We start from the raw sequence: 16,848 nt of genomic DNA, 5'->3' as shown, positions 1-16,848 counted from the left end.
TATGGAGAATATATTTTTTTTTACAGGGACAGACAGAGGATAAGGAGAGAATTCTTCTTTATGAGGAGGGGATAAATAATCTTTATCATCCCCGTAACAAGAATGAATTTAAGATGAGGGTTGATATCTTCTGTAGGGATAGAAATTGAGATTAAGATCTCCTTTTCGTTACCATCTCTAATTTTGATTTAATAAAATTTAAAATCTAAATCAATATAGTAAGAAATATAAGTATCCGAATATATAATATTATTCTACTATTTATTTAAATATTTTATCGATTTAATTGTTATTTTGACCGGGTCAATGCCCTTGGGCCACTTAAGAAAATAAAAATCGTTTTGAGTCTGTGTTTGTAATAAATTCAAAGAAAACTGGGCAATTTTAATAAAATAAATTTAAAGGGACCTGATAGTAATAATATTTCCATATATGTAATCCAAAGCCCTAGCACCCTAACGATAATACAAAGCAGAGACAGTGCGATTGCTATTAGGGTTCACTCTCTTCTCTTTAGATCGCTTAAGGTGTCGGAGTCTCTCTATCTTTTTTTGTTTCTGTCCTCTGTCTTTCGTTTTCAATTGATTGAGCTGATTTTTTTTTTTGTAATTAGCAGCCGGTTACGGTGTGCTTGAGAAATTTTGCGCTGTAATATTATAATTTTGCAAGTGTTGTTGTGGAGGCTTTATCATATTTTATTTTTATGTCTTTTGTTTTTTATATGTAATTTAACTCTTTGGTTATTTATTAATATTGAGCGCATGTATGTAACAGGTTTCTCTGAAAAAATGTCTCGCGTGTATGTTGGTAACTTGGATTCACGAGCCACTGAGCGGGATCTAGAAGACGAATTTCGTGTATTTGGAGTTATTCGAAGGTATAATTAGTTTTGAATTTATGTTTTTCTATATTGGTTGTTGGAGTGCCTATGGCTTAACAGTGAACTGTTTTTCTACTTCTGTTATTTATTGTGTTAATTGCTGTTGTTGGGTTGGGTGGTTTTTATCAAGTTTTCGTCTTGTGTGGGTGTTTTTTGAGTTTGACTGTGTAGGTACTCAAGAAAGGGTCTTGAGATTTTGTGAATGTCCTTTCGTCATTGACAGACATTATCAATTTCCAATTTGAATGAGATGGAGATTGAGAAGGTTGTTGGTTGGTGAACAATAAAGGTCCGTGGTTTTAGTGTTTTGGTTGGGATTGATTCTATGTTTGTCAGAATGATGGTGCACAATCTTTGGTCTACTTCCTCTCTTTGTTTATGTACATGTACATTCTCTAGACCGTTCACTTTGAAGTTCTCCTCTCTGTTCTTTGATGAAATTGTACTAATGGTTCTAATTTATCAAGGTTCTACAGGTGTTTGAAGGGTGGACATGGGAGTGATCCGTTGCATATTAAGCCATAGAAATACTCATTTGATTTTTTCTCTCTTATTGTATGAAATCTTCTTTTAATTTGGTGAATGTCCTATGTGCAGTGTTTGGGTTGCTCGAAGGCCTCCAGGTTATGCTTTTATTGACTTTGATGATTACAGGGATGCACAGGATGCTATTCGCGAATTAGACGGTATATCAACTATTATCAAAATCCTTCATACCTCAGGCTGTGTTCATTGATATAATTTAGTTGTTTCTTGCTTGTGTGCTTGAATAATATCATGGCCATGGTCATTATGTTTCTGTTCTGCTTTCTCCAATGGTATTATGTATTTTTTTATTGTGCCCCAGTGCTTAAATAATGGCACAAGCCTGGTGCATGCGGAAAGAAAGTTCACCATGTTGTATAGTATGCTCTATTTGTTGTTGCCTTCTTCCTGTGCATCTGATTTTTGATCTATATCCTATTATATTTCATGCATATTTTATTTTTTACCTTATTTTATACAGTTGTTATATCTTCTAACTTGTGACTTCGTATATTTGAAACAGGCAAGAATGGATGGAGGGTTGAGCTTTCTCACAACTCTAGAGGTGGAGGTGGTGGTCGCGGTGGGGGTCGTGGTCGATCTGGTGGTTCTGATTTGAAGTGCTATGAGTGTGGCGAGCCTGGTCATTTTGCACGTGAATGTCGACTACGTACTGGTTCAGGAAGACGTCGTAGCCGCAGCCCTAGATACCGCAGGAGTCCAAGTTATGGTAGAAGGTATATCGCTGATTTTGATGGTCTACATTGCCTTTTTAATTTGTTTGTATTCTGGATTTTGATTGTTCTCTCCCATGTCTAATGTAATTTTCGTATGATTCTTATGAAGATTGGTATTCTCATTTGGTTCATAAACTGGTTGTTTAGATCTTTAAAATGTTGTTTGATATTCCCTTTTGTTGTGAAGCAGGAGTCACAGCCCTCGTGGGAGATCTCCAAGACGCCGCAGTTTCTCACCTCGTGGACGCAGTTATAGCAGGTCACCCCCACCATACCGCGGGCGTGAGGAGTTGCCTTATGCCAATGGGTAATGTTCTCTAGTCTTTCTGTTTGTTACAGACATTTTTTACATGAGAAGCATCTTCTTGAGGCATAACAACACCCTACTGTTGTACACACTCAAGCATTAGTATCCATGAATGCCTTGCATTTCATCTGCCATATTGCTGATTATTGCTCCCAAATTTTTCTACAGAAATGGTGTAAGGGATCGTCGCCGCAGCAGGAGCTGAGCATTGTAAACTTGGCAACTTACTTTTGTGGAGAGGATACTGGATTAAATGTGTTTAGTATGTTTGGACTTCAGTACAACTATGTTTTTGTTTGGGTGACGCCCTCAGGCTCTCTTGGATTTGGATAAGTTTCCTTCTTACTTCATTTATATGTTGGCTATTTTTCTTTTATTTATGAGTAGTTGCATTATCTTCTTGGTCAAAACAACATAGTGTTTATTATTACAATTTTATTGAGATAGTTGGTAAGAACTTTGCTAAAAGTACATGCTTTCTTTTTGTGTCGAGGACAAGGTGTCTTCTGGGTCTGCATCATTGGTTTTGTGGTTCTACACTCCCTTGGGCTTCATTCTGTTCTGCCCTGCTATGGGATCTTCAATTTTCAATGATTGTGGGTCCCAACCGGCTTCATCTTTAGATGCTTCTGTTTGATTGAATCTCCTGCTGTGAAGCGCCTCTCCTCAAATTCTAGTGGCATTTCTTTTAGTTAACTTAATTGGTTAGATGAGCTGCTTCAAACACTTCTGGAAGGTACTTAATCTGTTCTACAGAAGTTTGGGTTTCTTGGGTTCTCTTAAACAAAAGGGGTTTGGAATTTTAAAATCAAAATTTATTGTGAATTTAATAGAAATAAAGATCTTTATATTCTTGGGAGCTCACACTATTCTCTGATTCTTCATGTAAAAGATGACTTCAAAATGGAAGGAAATTTACCTGCTTGGGTTGGTTATTAGATTCTGATCTCTTTATTTTTCAGCATGCAATGAAACAAAATTGTTACCATATATTGTTAGACTCGGAGTTCTATGATATAACCTTGGGAAAATTCTTTATTTTTGCCCAAGTGTCTTCTACATAAATCTATTTCTGGGGTCATGGATTGATCATGTCTTGGTGACCTTGGCTAATTGATGTTGCTTGAGCTGCTAGAGGAGCTCATACCAAGCCTTTGGCTGAAGACCTTCCTAAGCTGACTTGAGATATTCTGCCCCTGATAATATTTTTTGATCATCTAGGATTTTGTACGGACTTTTAATATCCGCAAATTCCTTGGTGAAGTGGCTTCATGGTTTTGTTTTTGGTATCTATTTGCTGCTGGAGGATTGACCCTACTCAAATCAGCACAGCTGTATTATGTTTGTGGTGCTTGCTTGCTTGTTTTCTTTAGATTTCGGCTATTTTTTTGCTTCATCTTTTGGTCAGTTGATTGAGCTGCAGTGTCTCATTTTTGTTACCGTCACTAGCTTCTAGCCTTGAGAGTTTTATTCCTGGAATCAAAAGTGATTGAGACTTTCAGTGTCACCTGTTTGTTGCTGCTGCACTCGGTGATTCTAGGAGTCATATGAAGCCTTAGTCTTTCATTGTCATTGTCTTTTATTATAATGTGCATGCCACATGGATTGGTAATTGTGTTATATCATTTGTAATGGAATACGTTGAAATGTCATAATGTCATGATCCTTTAGTTAATTTATGGCCTTACAAGTTTTTTTAATTGTTTTTTTGTGATGAGGAATCCCATAGGGCCTCAGAATTCATTTTCATTGCTTTCCATTTATGATTCCTTGCCAAAAGGTATAAGCCTATCACTTGAAGTGGTTGGTGGCATGTGTTGAGTTAAGTTTGAGCCTGTTGTTGCTTGGGTAAATGAGTTTGCAAGTTTACAGCTCTGTTCAAGTATCAATCAACTCGGAAAAATTATTATCTTGTATTTACTTTCTTAAATTAGAATTGGAATATGGCAAGATGATTGACGAAAAAATAATGTATGGGGTTTTGCTGTAATTTTTTTAAATTTTGAGTTGTTCGGATTGCCAAACTTTGAGTTTGCTCATTGTATAAATAGACAAAAAGCCAAACAATAGTTATGACTTGTGAACAACATCCATGGTGTTTCCCCTTGGAATTGGCTCTTGCTTCATCGCTCAAATGTACATGATTTTTATGTATCAAAAGAAAAGAAAAACTATGACCATGGCCACCCATAAATTTCTTGTGTCAGGAAGAAAATGGCTATCGTTGAAGCCCTCTGATTGGGTGGATTAGGATATTTTTTTAATAATTTTTCTTTAAACTTAAACTAATCATTCTATATTTGAACTAACTTTTGTTTGAATTAGGCTGACTTCACCACGACCGCGTTCAAATCCACCGGTAATTGTGCTAAGATGGAGCTCAGATTACGAAAATTTCCGAGGTTTACATTGACTTGATATGACTACAAGGCCTATTGTGTAAATGATAGGTTTCTTCCCTTGACAAATTTCAACTCCGTTAAAAGTGGTGGCTCTAGTCAACAGGGGCTATAAGCTTTAATGATGTCCTCCATTGCAATTGCTGGCTTGGAGAGCGAAAATAATTAATTGAATTCTGTGTCATCTCCCACTTTTCTAGGGCAACTGCCAATGACCATGTTGACTCTACAAAAGGGCAAGCTCTGACTACAAGTCGCATTGAAGGCAAGGCACCGCACCACCACCACATTCACTGCTAAATCGGTGGAAATTTCAGCTACCCCATGGGCATTTGCCTCTGTTTTCATGCTCCACTGACAACCCACCCATGCCATGCCTCTTCTTTATAATGTTATCCGTATAACATGCTATCTCTTTCTTCGTTTCATGCCTCTTAACTCGCTATCTCTCCTGCAACATATACCCTCTCATAGCAGTGGATGTAGATTCGATCGAATTTATAATTCAATTCGAATTAGAACAATAGTTTTATAGTTTAGTTTAAAATTAACATGATTTTACATTCGATAACACTCTTTTCATCTCTTTAATAATATTGTTTATCTTATCTATGAGTATTAAACATTGGTTAAATAAATAATTTTGAATTATATCAAATTTTTAGTTAGGAGAAAATCATAAATCAAAATCGAATTGATTAATAGATTAATTAGTTTGAATCAAACTAAATACTAAATATTTAGGCCGAATTTGTTATTAAACAATTTTGAATCAAAATTTTAATAAATACCTTATTTTATTATTACTTTCTACACTAAATTTTGATTTGAACTAATTTGAACAAACTCACCGGATTTAACTCTGAATGGAGCTCGACTTATTTTATGTAACGTGAAACTCAAGCTGGGATACGGTTCTTAATTCCAGTAATAACGTGAAACATTTTATTGGTGACATGACAGATCACGGATGATAGAAATGGAACCCACTAATTGGATGCAGTTCCAATGACAGAGGATCGGGGCTCCTGAAAAAGAGCGGTATTTTTGTGCCGCCAGTCAGTCCAGCACGAAAACCCAAGACTCAACTGGCCAACTCCATCAAAGTTTCCAAAAATTTGCCAATCAAAATCTACTTGTTTGCTTCAATGCACATTTTAATATTCTCATCTCTCCTTCATGGCCTTCACGTCCTTTCTCTTATCTTCATCTCTCGTACTTAATGCTGAATCAAATAGATAATAATAATAATAAGAACTAGAACTCCCTGCATGAGCTGAGCCGTGTTTCTTCTCTTTCCCAACGAACTGTATGAAGAAATATGTCTCTTAAGCTCCAAATTCTATGTTGAGAGAGATCCATTTTTTTGAAGATAAGATGTTCAAGTAGTGAACACTTGTACAAATATGGAGTTCAATAAAGAGAAGCTAGTGAGGTATTTTGATTTTTTCGCAATTCTTTTGAGACTTTGAGTCATTGGTTTTTTCATTTTTTTTTCATTTGCAGGTTTTACAACGATGAGTCTTTGCCTGTGTTCAAATCATCTGCTCCTTTGTCGAAAACAGAAGGAAATATGGTTGAAAGAAACAGACCCTCTTCAAAAATTCCGAAATTTGGAGGAGGGTTCAAAGTTTTCCCTGAAAATATAGAGCCTTGGAGGAAGCGAATTCTTGATCCGGGAAGTGAAGTTATCTTACAGTGGAACAGGGTTTTTCTCTTCTGGTGCTTGGTAGCTTTATTTGTTGACCCATTGCTTTTTTATCTTCCTTCAGTGGAACAGAATGGTAACAGTTCATGTATGACAACTGATTTGAATTTGGGGATCACTGTGACTTGTTTCCGAACTTTTGCGGATGCCTTTTATCTGTTGCATGTGTTTGTAAAGTTTAGGACTGCTTATGTATCTCCTAGTTCAAGAGTTTTTGGAAGAGGTGAACTTGTTATGGATCCAAAGGAGATTTCATGGCGGTATATGAAATCGGATTTTTTCATAGATGTACTGGCAGCACTACCCCTTCCTCAGGTACTTTCTGTGAAATGCTTTCAGCAATCTGTTTTCTGGGCTGGTTCTTGAGTGATTTACATGATTAGACCATAATTTAGTTTATGTATTGATTAGCAATAAAGGCCTGTTCCTCTACTTATTTTTGGTGTGCAATTTTAAAGTTAGGTACAAGATATTGAAATTGGCGACCATTTTGTCTATAAGGCGTTATGCTTATGCATATGGGTTCTCTTGCTTGGTCAATGGGCAGAGGTGCAAGGGGCAATCACCCCAAACCAGCAGGCAGTGTTTAATCACTCATTAACCACTACTTATTGTGTAGTGTATAAAGTGTTATTCGTTTGACACTACCCGCAGTTTATATGAAAATCCTATTATTTATAAAGATTAGTGTGACAACAATTCTGTAACAAATACACTCACGGTAATGAAAGAGGTGAGAAAATATTGAAAAATATTGATTCTGCTGGATGTATTGCTTTTATTGATCTCTGATCCGATTTCTACACAAGATGCAGAAAGTGATAAGGAGGACAGAATGCTTCTTCCTCTGACGGTGACTAGACTTGGCACATTGATAATCACAACATATATTATAGTATTTACAAATCTTTTTACTCTTTCTCTCCACATGATTTGCTCCCTTATATTTTGGGAAGTTTGTAACTTCCACAAGATAAAGCGAAAAACAATATCTGATAAATATTTCTTTTTGTCTCTCTTTATTTGCCAGATTGTCATATGGTTCATTATACCAGCAATCAGAAGCTCCTCCGCTGATCATACCAACAACACTCTTGTGTTGATTGTTCTGCTCCAATATGTTCCGCGCTTATATCTGATTTTCCCCTTAAGTTCCCAGATTATCAAAGCCACTGGAGTTGTCACAAAGACTGCTTGGGCTGGTGCTGCATATAATCTTGTTTTGTACATGTTGGCCAGTCATGTATGTAAATTCTCCCCTCCCTTTAATCTGTTTATGAATGTGCAATAACTTGGCTTCTGCTATGCTCTTGCAGGTCTTAGGAGCATCCTGGTATCTGTTGTCGATTGAACGGTATGCAACATGCTGGAAATCTGAATGCAGAAAGGAATTTAGTCCTGCAAAATGCTATCTTTTTTACTTGGATTGTGGCACACTGAATGATCATGATAGGCAGTTATGGGAAAATGGTACTGTTGTGTTTAATAACTGCGATCCTACAAACTCAAATGGTTTCCAATATGGCATATTTGGAAGTGCATTGGCAAATAATGTTGTCTCCTCAGATTTCCTGGAGAAGTATTTCTATTGTCTCTGGTGGGGCTTACAGAATTTGAGGTATGCTTCACTTATGCTGCATAATCTATGTTTTCTCTCCAATTCCATATGCTAACCGGGCCTCCACAAAGTGTTACTGGGTCTTTCCTGTCGAAACCTCCCCTGAGGTCTGAAGATGGGCAAAGTTGGAGCTGACATTGCATGGACCAGAAAGCTCCCTTAGAGGAATTGTTCTTCAAACCTTGATCTCTAATAACAATCGTTGGGTTTCCACAAAGTAGTATTGCGTCTCTTCCACCCCATAAGCTAACTTACGGGGAGAAGCTTTCTTGCATATTTATATACCCTCATTCAACTTAAATGCCAACCAATGTGGGATTTCTTAACACTAACAAAGATATTTGATTATCTTCTCCATATCATCTGTGTTGCAGTGACAATTAAATGTGCTTTTTTTTTTCACAGGATTTTGATCTATTTGTTCTACTTTGTAAATTTCAGTTCTTATGGTCAGAGTTTGAACACAACCACATTCATTGGGGAGACCATATTTGCCATACTCATTGCTATCTTGGGTCTGGTTTTGTTTGCTCATTTAATTGGAAACATGCAGGTACTGGAATTGGAAAAGCCTTTGTACATTATTGCCATATTTGTCTTTCATTCATTTTCTTGTTCAGTTACTCAAATTTCCTACACTTAACCACTCTCTATCTTGTATAGACCTATTTGCAATCCATCACTGTGAGATTGGAGGAGTGGAGACTTAAGCGGAGAGACACTGAGGAGTGGATGAGACATCGCCAACTCCCTCAAGATCTTCGAGAACGTGTTAGGCGATTTGTTCAATATAAATGGCTTGCAACTCGAGGAGTTGATGAAGAATCAATCTTATGTGCCCTACCTACAGATCTCCGAAGAGACATCCAACGCCACCTTTGCTTGGACCTTGTTCGACGGGTAACTTCCTTTTCAAGGGATCTTGTTCAATGCTACATTAGATATAATACACACCTATAGACAAATCCTTTGTTGATAAAACATAAAAGAGATATTGAGAAAGTATAGATAACTCATATTGCTTTGAAATGATTTTATAAATAATTTGTGAACTCCTAAATTGCGACTTTACAATTTGTGTTTCACTTCATGAAGCATAACAACATATAAATTGCAGGTTCCATTTTTCTCACAAATGGATGATCAGCTGCTAGACGCCATATGTGAGCGCCTGGTATCCTCCTTAAGTACACAGGGAACCCTCATAGTTCGTGAAGGAGATCCTGTTACAGAGATGCTTTTTATTATAAGAGGAAGACTAGAAAGCTCAACTACAAATGGGGGCCGAAAAGGTTTCTTCAATTCAATCACTTTAAGACCAGGCGACTTCTGTGGTGAGGAGTTGCTTGCTTGGGCATTGCTTCCCAAGTCCACTGTCAACTTGCCTTCCTCTACAAGAACAGTCAAGTCCCTGGTTGAGGTTGAAGCCTTTGTATTGAGAGCTGAAGATTTAAAGTTTGTGGCCAATCAGTTCAGGCGCCTCCATAGCAGGAAGCTGCAACACACATTTCGTTTCTACTCCCACCACTGGAGGACATGGGCTGCTTGCTTCATTCAGGCGGCTTGGCGGCGGTTCAAGAAGAGGAAAATGGCTAGAAATCTTAGCACAATGGAGTCATTTTCATATACTAATTATGAGCAAGAAGATGAAGATCATAGAAGCTCTGAATCCTCATCTTCCGCTCATGCGAAGCAGCACCTGGGTGTTACAATATTGGCTTCAAGGTTTGCTAAAAATGCAAGGAGAGGAGCTCGGAAAATTAAGGATGTTGAATTGCCAAAGTTGCAAAAACCTGAGGAGCCTGACTTCTCAACAGAGCCAGATGAAGACTAGGTTTATGAAACTCCATTAAAGTAGCTCTGCCGGATTAATGAAACTTCGTATTATTTTCTTTTTTCAGGTAGTCACGGCTTAAGCTGTTAATAAGTTGAATAATGTATCTAAGCCTATACCAACGTTAGTATCATGTCTTATTAAAAACGGGTTTCATCACCCAAAAATAGGATTGCATACAAACTGACTCAAGTCAAAACACTTTTGACTCAAATTTGATTCAAATTTATTAAGTTAAAGTTAAAGGTAGTTTAAATTTGATTCAAATCTTAAATTCGAAGTTTGGCTCGAATTGAAAGCTTAAATCAAATCGTGAGCCAAGATCAAACTGAATCAAATTATCCATTTGGTTTATGAGCTAGAATGGGTCAAAATCTCTTTAGTTTGAGTTTGATTCTGATTTAAAAATAAATTAACCCTTTGCATATGGGTCAATATAATGAAGGGTAAATAAAAACACGAACTACTTGAGCTCAAATCATTTTTTGACTTAGATGAACCGAGTTTGTGTTGAAAAAAATATTATTATGAACTTGACTAAAACCCTCTCATCTTGCCGGTGTCATTGCATTAAAGCTTGTTTTTGTTGACAATAATTTTTCTTTTCCTTTAATTATTGTTATAGATTTAAATTATTATTTTTTAATTCTTCAAGTCCAACAATTCTTCTTCTTCTATTTAATAATTCAAAAAATTAGATCTTAATCCTAAATTAGCGGTCCAGACATGAGTTAAGCTCGAGTTACATTAACAAACCCAATTCAAACCCAATTTGGAATATACTTTTCACTTTTTTTTTTGTTAGGCTCAGATTTATCCATCTCTAACTAGAATTCCAGTGTAGATTTTTTTAAATTTAGCATTAATTTGTTCTATTCCTAGTTTGCCCTATGATTTCTGTCTTGTATCATGGCTGCTGTTACAAGACCCGTCAGGGATTCTATAATCAAAAGTTAAAAACTGTTGATTACATGCATGCACCCTGTATTGCAGATTTCAGTATACAGTTGCTAGAGATGGACTGAAGCCTATCTTCAGTTGAATAAATCGAATTTGAATTGAAATTTGAACTTAATTCAAGTTTAATGACTTATTGTTATCGCCATATTAGAGTTTTTCTTCTCCAATAACTCTTCATTTTCTTCTTCTTTTGGATATCACTATTCACCATATAAGAGGGCTTAAATTTGAGTCAATTGCTACATATATAAACCAAATTTAAACTAAACCTTATTTAGGCTCAATTTAAATCAACCTATAAATTAGTGGCTGAAAACAAGAGAATCAAAATATAAGACAAGCATAAAAATTACTTGAATCTACACTTTAAAATGACAAATTCTCAATACTTGATTTATATGAACTCGGTTTTCTTTCGTAATAAAATTATGACTTTATTCAGTAAATTTCTGTGTGATGTTAGAAAAAATATAATTTATATTTTTTTGATATAGAATCTCGCATCAAGATACTTTGGGGGCATTATTTGGCCACTTTACGACAAAATTATAATGAAGTGGACCTGGGAGGACATGATATGATTGATGGCGAAGGAAAGCTGCAAACTTGTTTTAATCAATAAAGTCCATTATCAGACAGACACACACCAATACAAAAACTAGAATCTGAATATGCCCACAAAAGATCTCTTGGCCCTAACCACGGAAAACCCTACTGTTTTAAAGACTCATATGTCTATGAAACGAAATCCCTCAATGCCCCACTGGCACTTCTTCATTTCCAGCTTGTTCTAAACTGCCTGCCGACACTTTCCATTATTCGAATACACACATGCATTGGATCTGGTGCTTCAATCCAAAAGTGAAATGAAAGCATACGTAGATAGGGCTGCAACTGAGCTCCATGACAATGCCAGCTTGAAACAAGCAGCTCTTCTATGAGTTGGAGCTTGAGAGAGTTTGATTTGAAACGATTAAAACAATGTTATTTTGATTAATACAAATCAAAATGATATCATTTTGACTAATTTTGGATGATGACATGACATCAAAACAATATTGTTTTAATATTGTAATCAAACTTGAGCTCAACTCTTTTAAATTGAGCCGAATTAGAGTTGGCCCGAGCAAGAAAGAAGAAAGAATGGGAAGGCAAAATGGGTGAAATCAAGAGAAGAGATTAATGATTACATTAGATAGAATAGAATGAATGCAAATGTACAGATCATAGTATGTTTTACAGGTCTCACTCAAATTAAACTGGGAATCTGAACAACAGAGAGCATCAAGCGGGCTCATCCCTATGCCTCACTCAAATGTTTCAACTTTCATAAAATACAATATGGCTTGAATCTGAAATAATGCTAAATCACACCCAAGCAAGAATTAAATCCAACTGTTAAAAAAATATATATATAGAATACAATATTCACCTGTGATAAACAACAATAATTCAATGCCTATGGAAGACTAAAATGACAACTATTCATGTAAAATATGAAGATATAAATATAGGAAAAGGGCTGTTTCTGTGTTGTGGAGAGTGATTGATGAAGAGAGAAAATTCTATAAAGGGAACTTCGATTCAAATGTCAAAAGCGATATATCATTTTTATTGAATTAGAAGCCCTTTACCATTTGCAAAGGAGAAAAAGGTTGCTCTTCTTTAATGGCACTGCCACGATAAAATTTTAATTTGGGTGTATTTCAGTTGATTTGGAGCAGAAGTGAACTTTTTTCATTTCTCTGACTTGCTTCTATGCACTATCAGCTCATCTGCTCACCAATCAGATCAAGTCCCACAAGGAGGAAGGTCACTCCTTGGAAGAGCAAGAAGTAGAAGTGCACTCCTTGGGCCGCTAGCAGGCTCCTGACAGAGGCAGTGAGTAGGAGGAATGCTAGAGTAAGCTCTTTCCTGTATATCTTGTTGACCTTATTTTTAGGTGCAGCAGCAGATTGCTTTTGCTCCTTTAATTGGTTCAACTCAGAAAGCTCACTCTCAGAAGCTCCTCGGTACATCTGTGGCTGGTTCATTGTCTTTGCTTCTCTCTCAGCAGCGGCTAGCAAGTCAGATTCTGATGACCTGCCAGCCTTCTTGGTGACAACCCACTCATATGAACTACCCAACTGGAATAAACCAGAGACCATGGCATTGAATTTGGTCACAGACATGGTGTTTTCAAATAGGAGGTAAGGGACAATGAAAGGGAAAGATTTTGGGGCAGGAAGAATGTTGAGGAATGACATGAAAACAGGAACATAACAAATGACCCACACAGGAAGCTCAGCCTCTGGGACAAACATGGTTACAGGAAGGATTATGCAGAACAATGTGAAGGAATAGAAAGGAAGAATAAGTTTTCTCAACAGAAAGAACAGCAGTATTAAGTTCGCTTTCTTCCATACTGCTATCTGCAGTAACACAATATTCATTAGTAATATTAATTATTAAGTAAATTATGTTAGTGAAAAATGGAAGTTGAGCACCAAACAACCTTAGAAGTTATAATTGCAGGAAGACAGAGGCGGAAAAGTTGCATAGGTCCAGAATGCCAGCGATGTTGCTGCTTTCTGTAAGCTTCATAGGACTCGGGGACTTCACAAAGGACCTGAAATTTGACGTGACATAGTTGGCATTATAGGTCATTACCTAACTTTTCATAAAATCACATATCCCATTCCGCTTGAATTATGAACAATCTATGAATTAAATCAGAAATTACATGCCACATATACTGCAATAAAAAAAGCAAGATCAGACTAGGTTAATATAGGAGTACCTTCACATCGTTAAGAAAGATGAATTTCCAGCCATTGAGATGTGCACGAACAGCAATGTCCATATCCTCTACAGTTGTTCTTTCAAGCCAGCCACCAGATTCCTCAAGGGCTTTAACTCTCCAGACACCAGCTGTTCCATTGAAACCAAAAAAGTTCAGAAAAACGCCATTAACCTGTTGTTCCACCTCAAAATGAAAACACAAGTTGATGTTTTGGAGACGAGTCAGCAAGTTCTCATCCTTGTTCACAAAGGACCATCTAGCCTGAACCAAACCTAACTCTGGATTGTCCTGCGAAATAAGGTAAATAAAAGGCTCAAGTTAATCTCCCCTGCAGTATCTTTCAACCCAAATTTCTATCAAAATGATTTGTGTTTGATTTTCTCTACCTCAAAATGTGGCACTGTACTTTTAAGAAAATCTGGATTAGGTTGGAAATCTGCATCAAAGATAGCTACAAACTCATACTCCTTCACATAATCACAGCTCATTGCAGACTTAAGATTCCCAGCTTTGTAACCAGTTCTAACCAAGCGATGCCTGTAAATTATGTTGATACCCTTCTGGCTCCACTTTGAAACCTCTGCCTTAATTAACCATTGGATGCTTTCATCATCAGAATCATCAAGAACTTGAATCAGTATACGATCCTTTGGCCAATCAAGCTGGCAGACTGCAGAGATAGACTGCTCATATACCTACATAAGACCAGAAGAAAACCATCAACACCATGATAATCAAAAGAATATGAAATGACTGCCTAAAGTAATCAACTACACCAATTTCAGATGCCCCACAAGATTTACCCTAAATGGAGACATCAAGTTCATTATTGAGCTAAATTAACAGATCTCAGCACTGTGACATAAACTTATTTATTCAAGTTCTTCAAGTGCTAATGTAACACATACTTGTATATACAGAAGTATGTATTCCATTTTATTATCTTCTATTTAAAGATTCAGAGACTCTGCAGATAATTCCTAAACATTGCAGGAAGTTCTAAAGTTCTATCTGAAAAGCTTAGATATTTTGTTACTAGCAAGAAGATAAATACAACTATATACAGAAACCAAATAAAATAAAAAATGAAAGAGATGAAGTTCTGTGAATTACCTCTCTCTCATTACACATGGGGATTTGAACAAGCACCATGGGGTACTCATAACCTGATCCCTCAGGATCATCGGACTTGAATGGATCCCCTTCGATCCTAGGTTTAATCTTCTTGAATTTAATCCAAAAGCAACCCAAGCAAAGCACCAGTCGATCCAGAGATTGGATGATGAATAAAACAACACAAAATTTAGAGAGTGCTTGAATTGGGGGAGCAATGTAATCAGCCCGAAATGTCAACCAGCCAACATAAACCAAATGAAGCAGGCCCTGAATATCACTGGTTCCAGGCATGTGCAAATGGGGATTTCTAAAATAATGCCACCCTTTGAAATAAGCAACCACTTCAAAAGCAAGAATTGCCAAAGAAGTCACTAAAAACACTTTAATGACTCTAAAGAGCAACTTCCCTTTACCCAACTTCTCACTATCCATTGTTACTCCTTGCCTAAAGATGAGCCTTTTCTTAATGGCACCAAGTAAAGCCCAGAGAACTGTAGCTAACCAAGCCACACAACCGACAGCACGATGAGCTTTGAGAAGCAGAACCCATGTAACTTGTTTAGCATTCTTGCCTCTACTCTTTTCAACTGGCCTGAATGCAGCATCTGGACCGTCGATTTCCACAACTGAGTAATTAGGATTCTCCATTGTAACCACCACTGGTGTTCCCTTTCTTGCGTCCTTCCCCCACCAATCTGAAAAATCCAACTTTGGAGCCATTGATACCCAACCAAAAAAAAAAAAAGACAAGCAGAAAGATCACTACCACAAACAAGTACAACCCAGAAAGCAGAAAAAAATAAAAACACTCTAAAAATCTTGACAACCCAGATCTTGATTTAACTCATGAGCTAAAGCGAACCCCATGTTGTTAGATCCCCCAATCTGAAAGACGTAAAATTAAACTGAAAGCTTGTTCATTTTTAACACAATGTAGCTAAAGAAAAGCAGAGAAAGTGAAGAGACTAGAGAGATTCTTTGTATTCTCAGAGACACAACTAACAATGGAAGGCAACATTATGAGGAAAGGTATCAGAAGCTAGTAAGGGCTTAACAGCGAGCTGTCGTGATGTGGTCAATTTGTTATCCAAAACAAACAAAAACAATCACCACCTAGAACTCTCGCTAGGGTTCCTTTTAACTGCTACAAAATTTACCATTTACCTTAGGCACGCACGAACAATAATTGAGCATATCCTATTGAAAAAAACAAAAGCTCTTACAAAAGTTGGAGGATAATGTTCAAAGGTTACCAAAAGGCGTCAAAAATAAATTAACAGTATTGGAAACAAGAAAACAGTGTTAAAAGTCAGAAACACCATAAAAGGACATTTAAATAAGATAATTAATTATATTAAAAAATGATTAAAATTGTATCAAATGTTGAAAAAATTATTAAAAATTAAATAATAATGTCAGAAATAGGAGAACAATGTGGAAGAGTTGAAAGGTCGCCCTTCCTAACTTTTCAAGTATTTTCCCACCATCATCAAGAATTAACAAAGTTGATAAAAGAAAAAAATTATAAAATATTCCTGATTTTAACACATTTACAGAGTATTTAATTTTGATGGATAAGTAAGAGGAATTGCTGTTTAGAAAGGTCAGATAGAAAAATAGTCATTTGGCTTTATTATAAAAAAAGGAACTAACTTGGACCAGGGTAAACTCAAGTTGACTGCCTCAGCCCTCCAGAAGTGAACAGTTAAGCCCTCAATTATTTGACAAAATGTAGATAAGGTTTAAAGGAGGAGCTTTTCGACTAGTTGTTTCAGATCAGTCAGTTGAAATCTTGCAAGAACATGGAGAACGTGAAAAGTTTTGGAAAGATTAAGAGTCAATTATGAGATTTGATTATCCTTAATCTTGTTTTTACCTTTAACTGGATAATGTCGGTTGTGGACATAATAAGATAATAAAGAATATTCTTATGTTCTGTTTTTTTTTTTTTCCTTTTTATTTCTTAAATATTTGTTGTAAAG

At 36.4% G+C, this 16,848-nt stretch overlaps 3 protein-coding genes across 5 annotated transcripts; 2 read left to right on the top strand and 1 right to left on the bottom strand.

The window, feature by feature from the left end:
• Positions 1 to 425: 425 nt before the first annotated feature.
• On the top strand, positions 426 to 4,124 carry LOC123200701 (serine/arginine-rich splicing factor RSZ22-like). Of its 2 annotated transcripts, XR_006498667.1 has the most exons (7): positions 426 to 527; positions 775 to 877; positions 1,478 to 1,566; positions 1,929 to 2,142; positions 2,333 to 2,449; positions 2,618 to 3,185; positions 3,412 to 4,124. XR_006498667.1 is itself a non-coding variant. In XM_044616040.1 (6 exons), the coding sequence occupies exons 2-6, from the start codon at positions 789 to 791 to the stop codon at positions 2,652 to 2,654; spliced, it is 546 nt and encodes a 181-aa protein (XP_044471975.1). In that variant the 5' UTR covers positions 426 to 527; positions 775 to 788; the 3' UTR covers positions 2,655 to 4,124. The 2 variants fall into 2 exon arrangements, 1 of the variants encoding a protein (XP_044471975.1); XM_044616040.1 differs by having other exon boundaries at positions 2,618 to 4,124.
• A 1,706-nt stretch (positions 4,125 to 5,830) lies between these two features.
• Positions 5,831 to 10,141, top strand: LOC123199977 (probable cyclic nucleotide-gated ion channel 14). Of its 2 annotated transcripts, none has more exons than XM_044615038.1 (7): positions 5,831 to 6,283; positions 6,355 to 6,871; positions 7,587 to 7,799; positions 7,873 to 8,174; positions 8,580 to 8,727; positions 8,838 to 9,074; positions 9,292 to 10,141. In XM_044615038.1, exons 1-7 carry the CDS (start codon positions 6,255 to 6,257, stop codon positions 10,006 to 10,008), a joined length of 2,163 nt encoding a protein of 720 aa, XP_044470973.1. In that variant the 5' UTR covers positions 5,831 to 6,254; the 3' UTR covers positions 10,009 to 10,141. The 2 variants fall into 2 exon arrangements, with proteins under 2 accessions (XP_044470973.1, XP_044470974.1); XM_044615039.1 differs by having other exon boundaries at positions 5,834 to 6,283; positions 8,616 to 8,727.
• A 1,988-nt stretch (positions 10,142 to 12,129) lies between these two features.
• LOC123199910 (probable xyloglucan glycosyltransferase 5) lies at positions 12,130 to 15,943 on the bottom strand. Its single transcript, XM_044614950.1, has 5 exons — positions 14,864 to 15,943; positions 14,137 to 14,445; positions 13,748 to 14,038; positions 13,463 to 13,576; positions 12,130 to 13,379 (listed from the first exon to the last, which is right to left on the bottom strand). Exons 1-5 carry the CDS (start codon positions 15,584 to 15,586, stop codon positions 12,735 to 12,737), a joined length of 2,082 nt encoding a protein of 693 aa, XP_044470885.1. The 5' UTR covers positions 15,587 to 15,943; the 3' UTR covers positions 12,130 to 12,734.
• Positions 15,944 to 16,848: the final 905 nt, after the last annotated feature.

This window comes from Mangifera indica, chromosome 17, assembly GCF_011075055.1.
Source record: "Mangifera indica cultivar Alphonso chromosome 17, CATAS_Mindica_2.1, whole genome shotgun sequence".
Taxonomy (NCBI): domain Eukaryota; kingdom Viridiplantae; phylum Streptophyta; class Magnoliopsida; order Sapindales; family Anacardiaceae; genus Mangifera; species Mangifera indica.
The sequence above is the reverse complement of the archived record's forward strand: the minus strand, read 5'-3'. Positions and strand labels throughout refer to the sequence as shown.

Excerpts from the sequence above, each read along its gene's own strand:
- LOC123200701 (XM_044616040.1), top strand. The coding sequence starts at position 789 with ATGTCTCGCGTGTATGTTGGTAACTTGGATTCACGAGCCACTGAGCGG. Across the intron at positions 2,143-2,332 it reads AGTCCAAGTTATGGTAGAAG|GAGTCACAGCCCTCGTGGGA; the intron begins GTATATCGCTGA and ends GTTGTGAAGCAG. Across the intron at positions 2,450-2,617 it reads GAGTTGCCTTATGCCAATGG|AAATGGTGTAAGGGATCGTC; the intron begins GTAATGTTCTCT and ends ATTTTTCTACAG.
- LOC123199977 (XM_044615038.1), top strand. The coding sequence starts at position 6,255 with ATGGAGTTCAATAAAGAGAAGCTAGTGAG. Across the intron at positions 6,872-7,586 it reads CAGCACTACCCCTTCCTCAG|ATTGTCATATGGTTCATTAT; the intron begins GTACTTTCTGTG and ends TTTATTTGCCAG. Across the intron at positions 7,800-7,872 it reads TGTACATGTTGGCCAGTCAT|GTCTTAGGAGCATCCTGGTA; the intron begins GTATGTAAATTC and ends ATGCTCTTGCAG.
- LOC123199910 (XM_044614950.1), bottom strand. The coding sequence starts at position 15,586 with ATGGCTCCAAAGTTGGATTTTTCAGATTGGTGGGGGAAGGACGCAAGA. Across the intron at positions 14,446-14,863 it reads CCATGTGTAATGAGAGAGAG|GTATATGAGCAGTCTATCTC; the intron begins GTAATTCACAGA and ends GGTCTTATGTAG. Across the intron at positions 13,380-13,462 it reads CTGCAATTATAACTTCTAAG|ATAGCAGTATGGAAGAAAGC; the intron begins GTTGTTTGGTGC and ends GTGTTACTGCAG.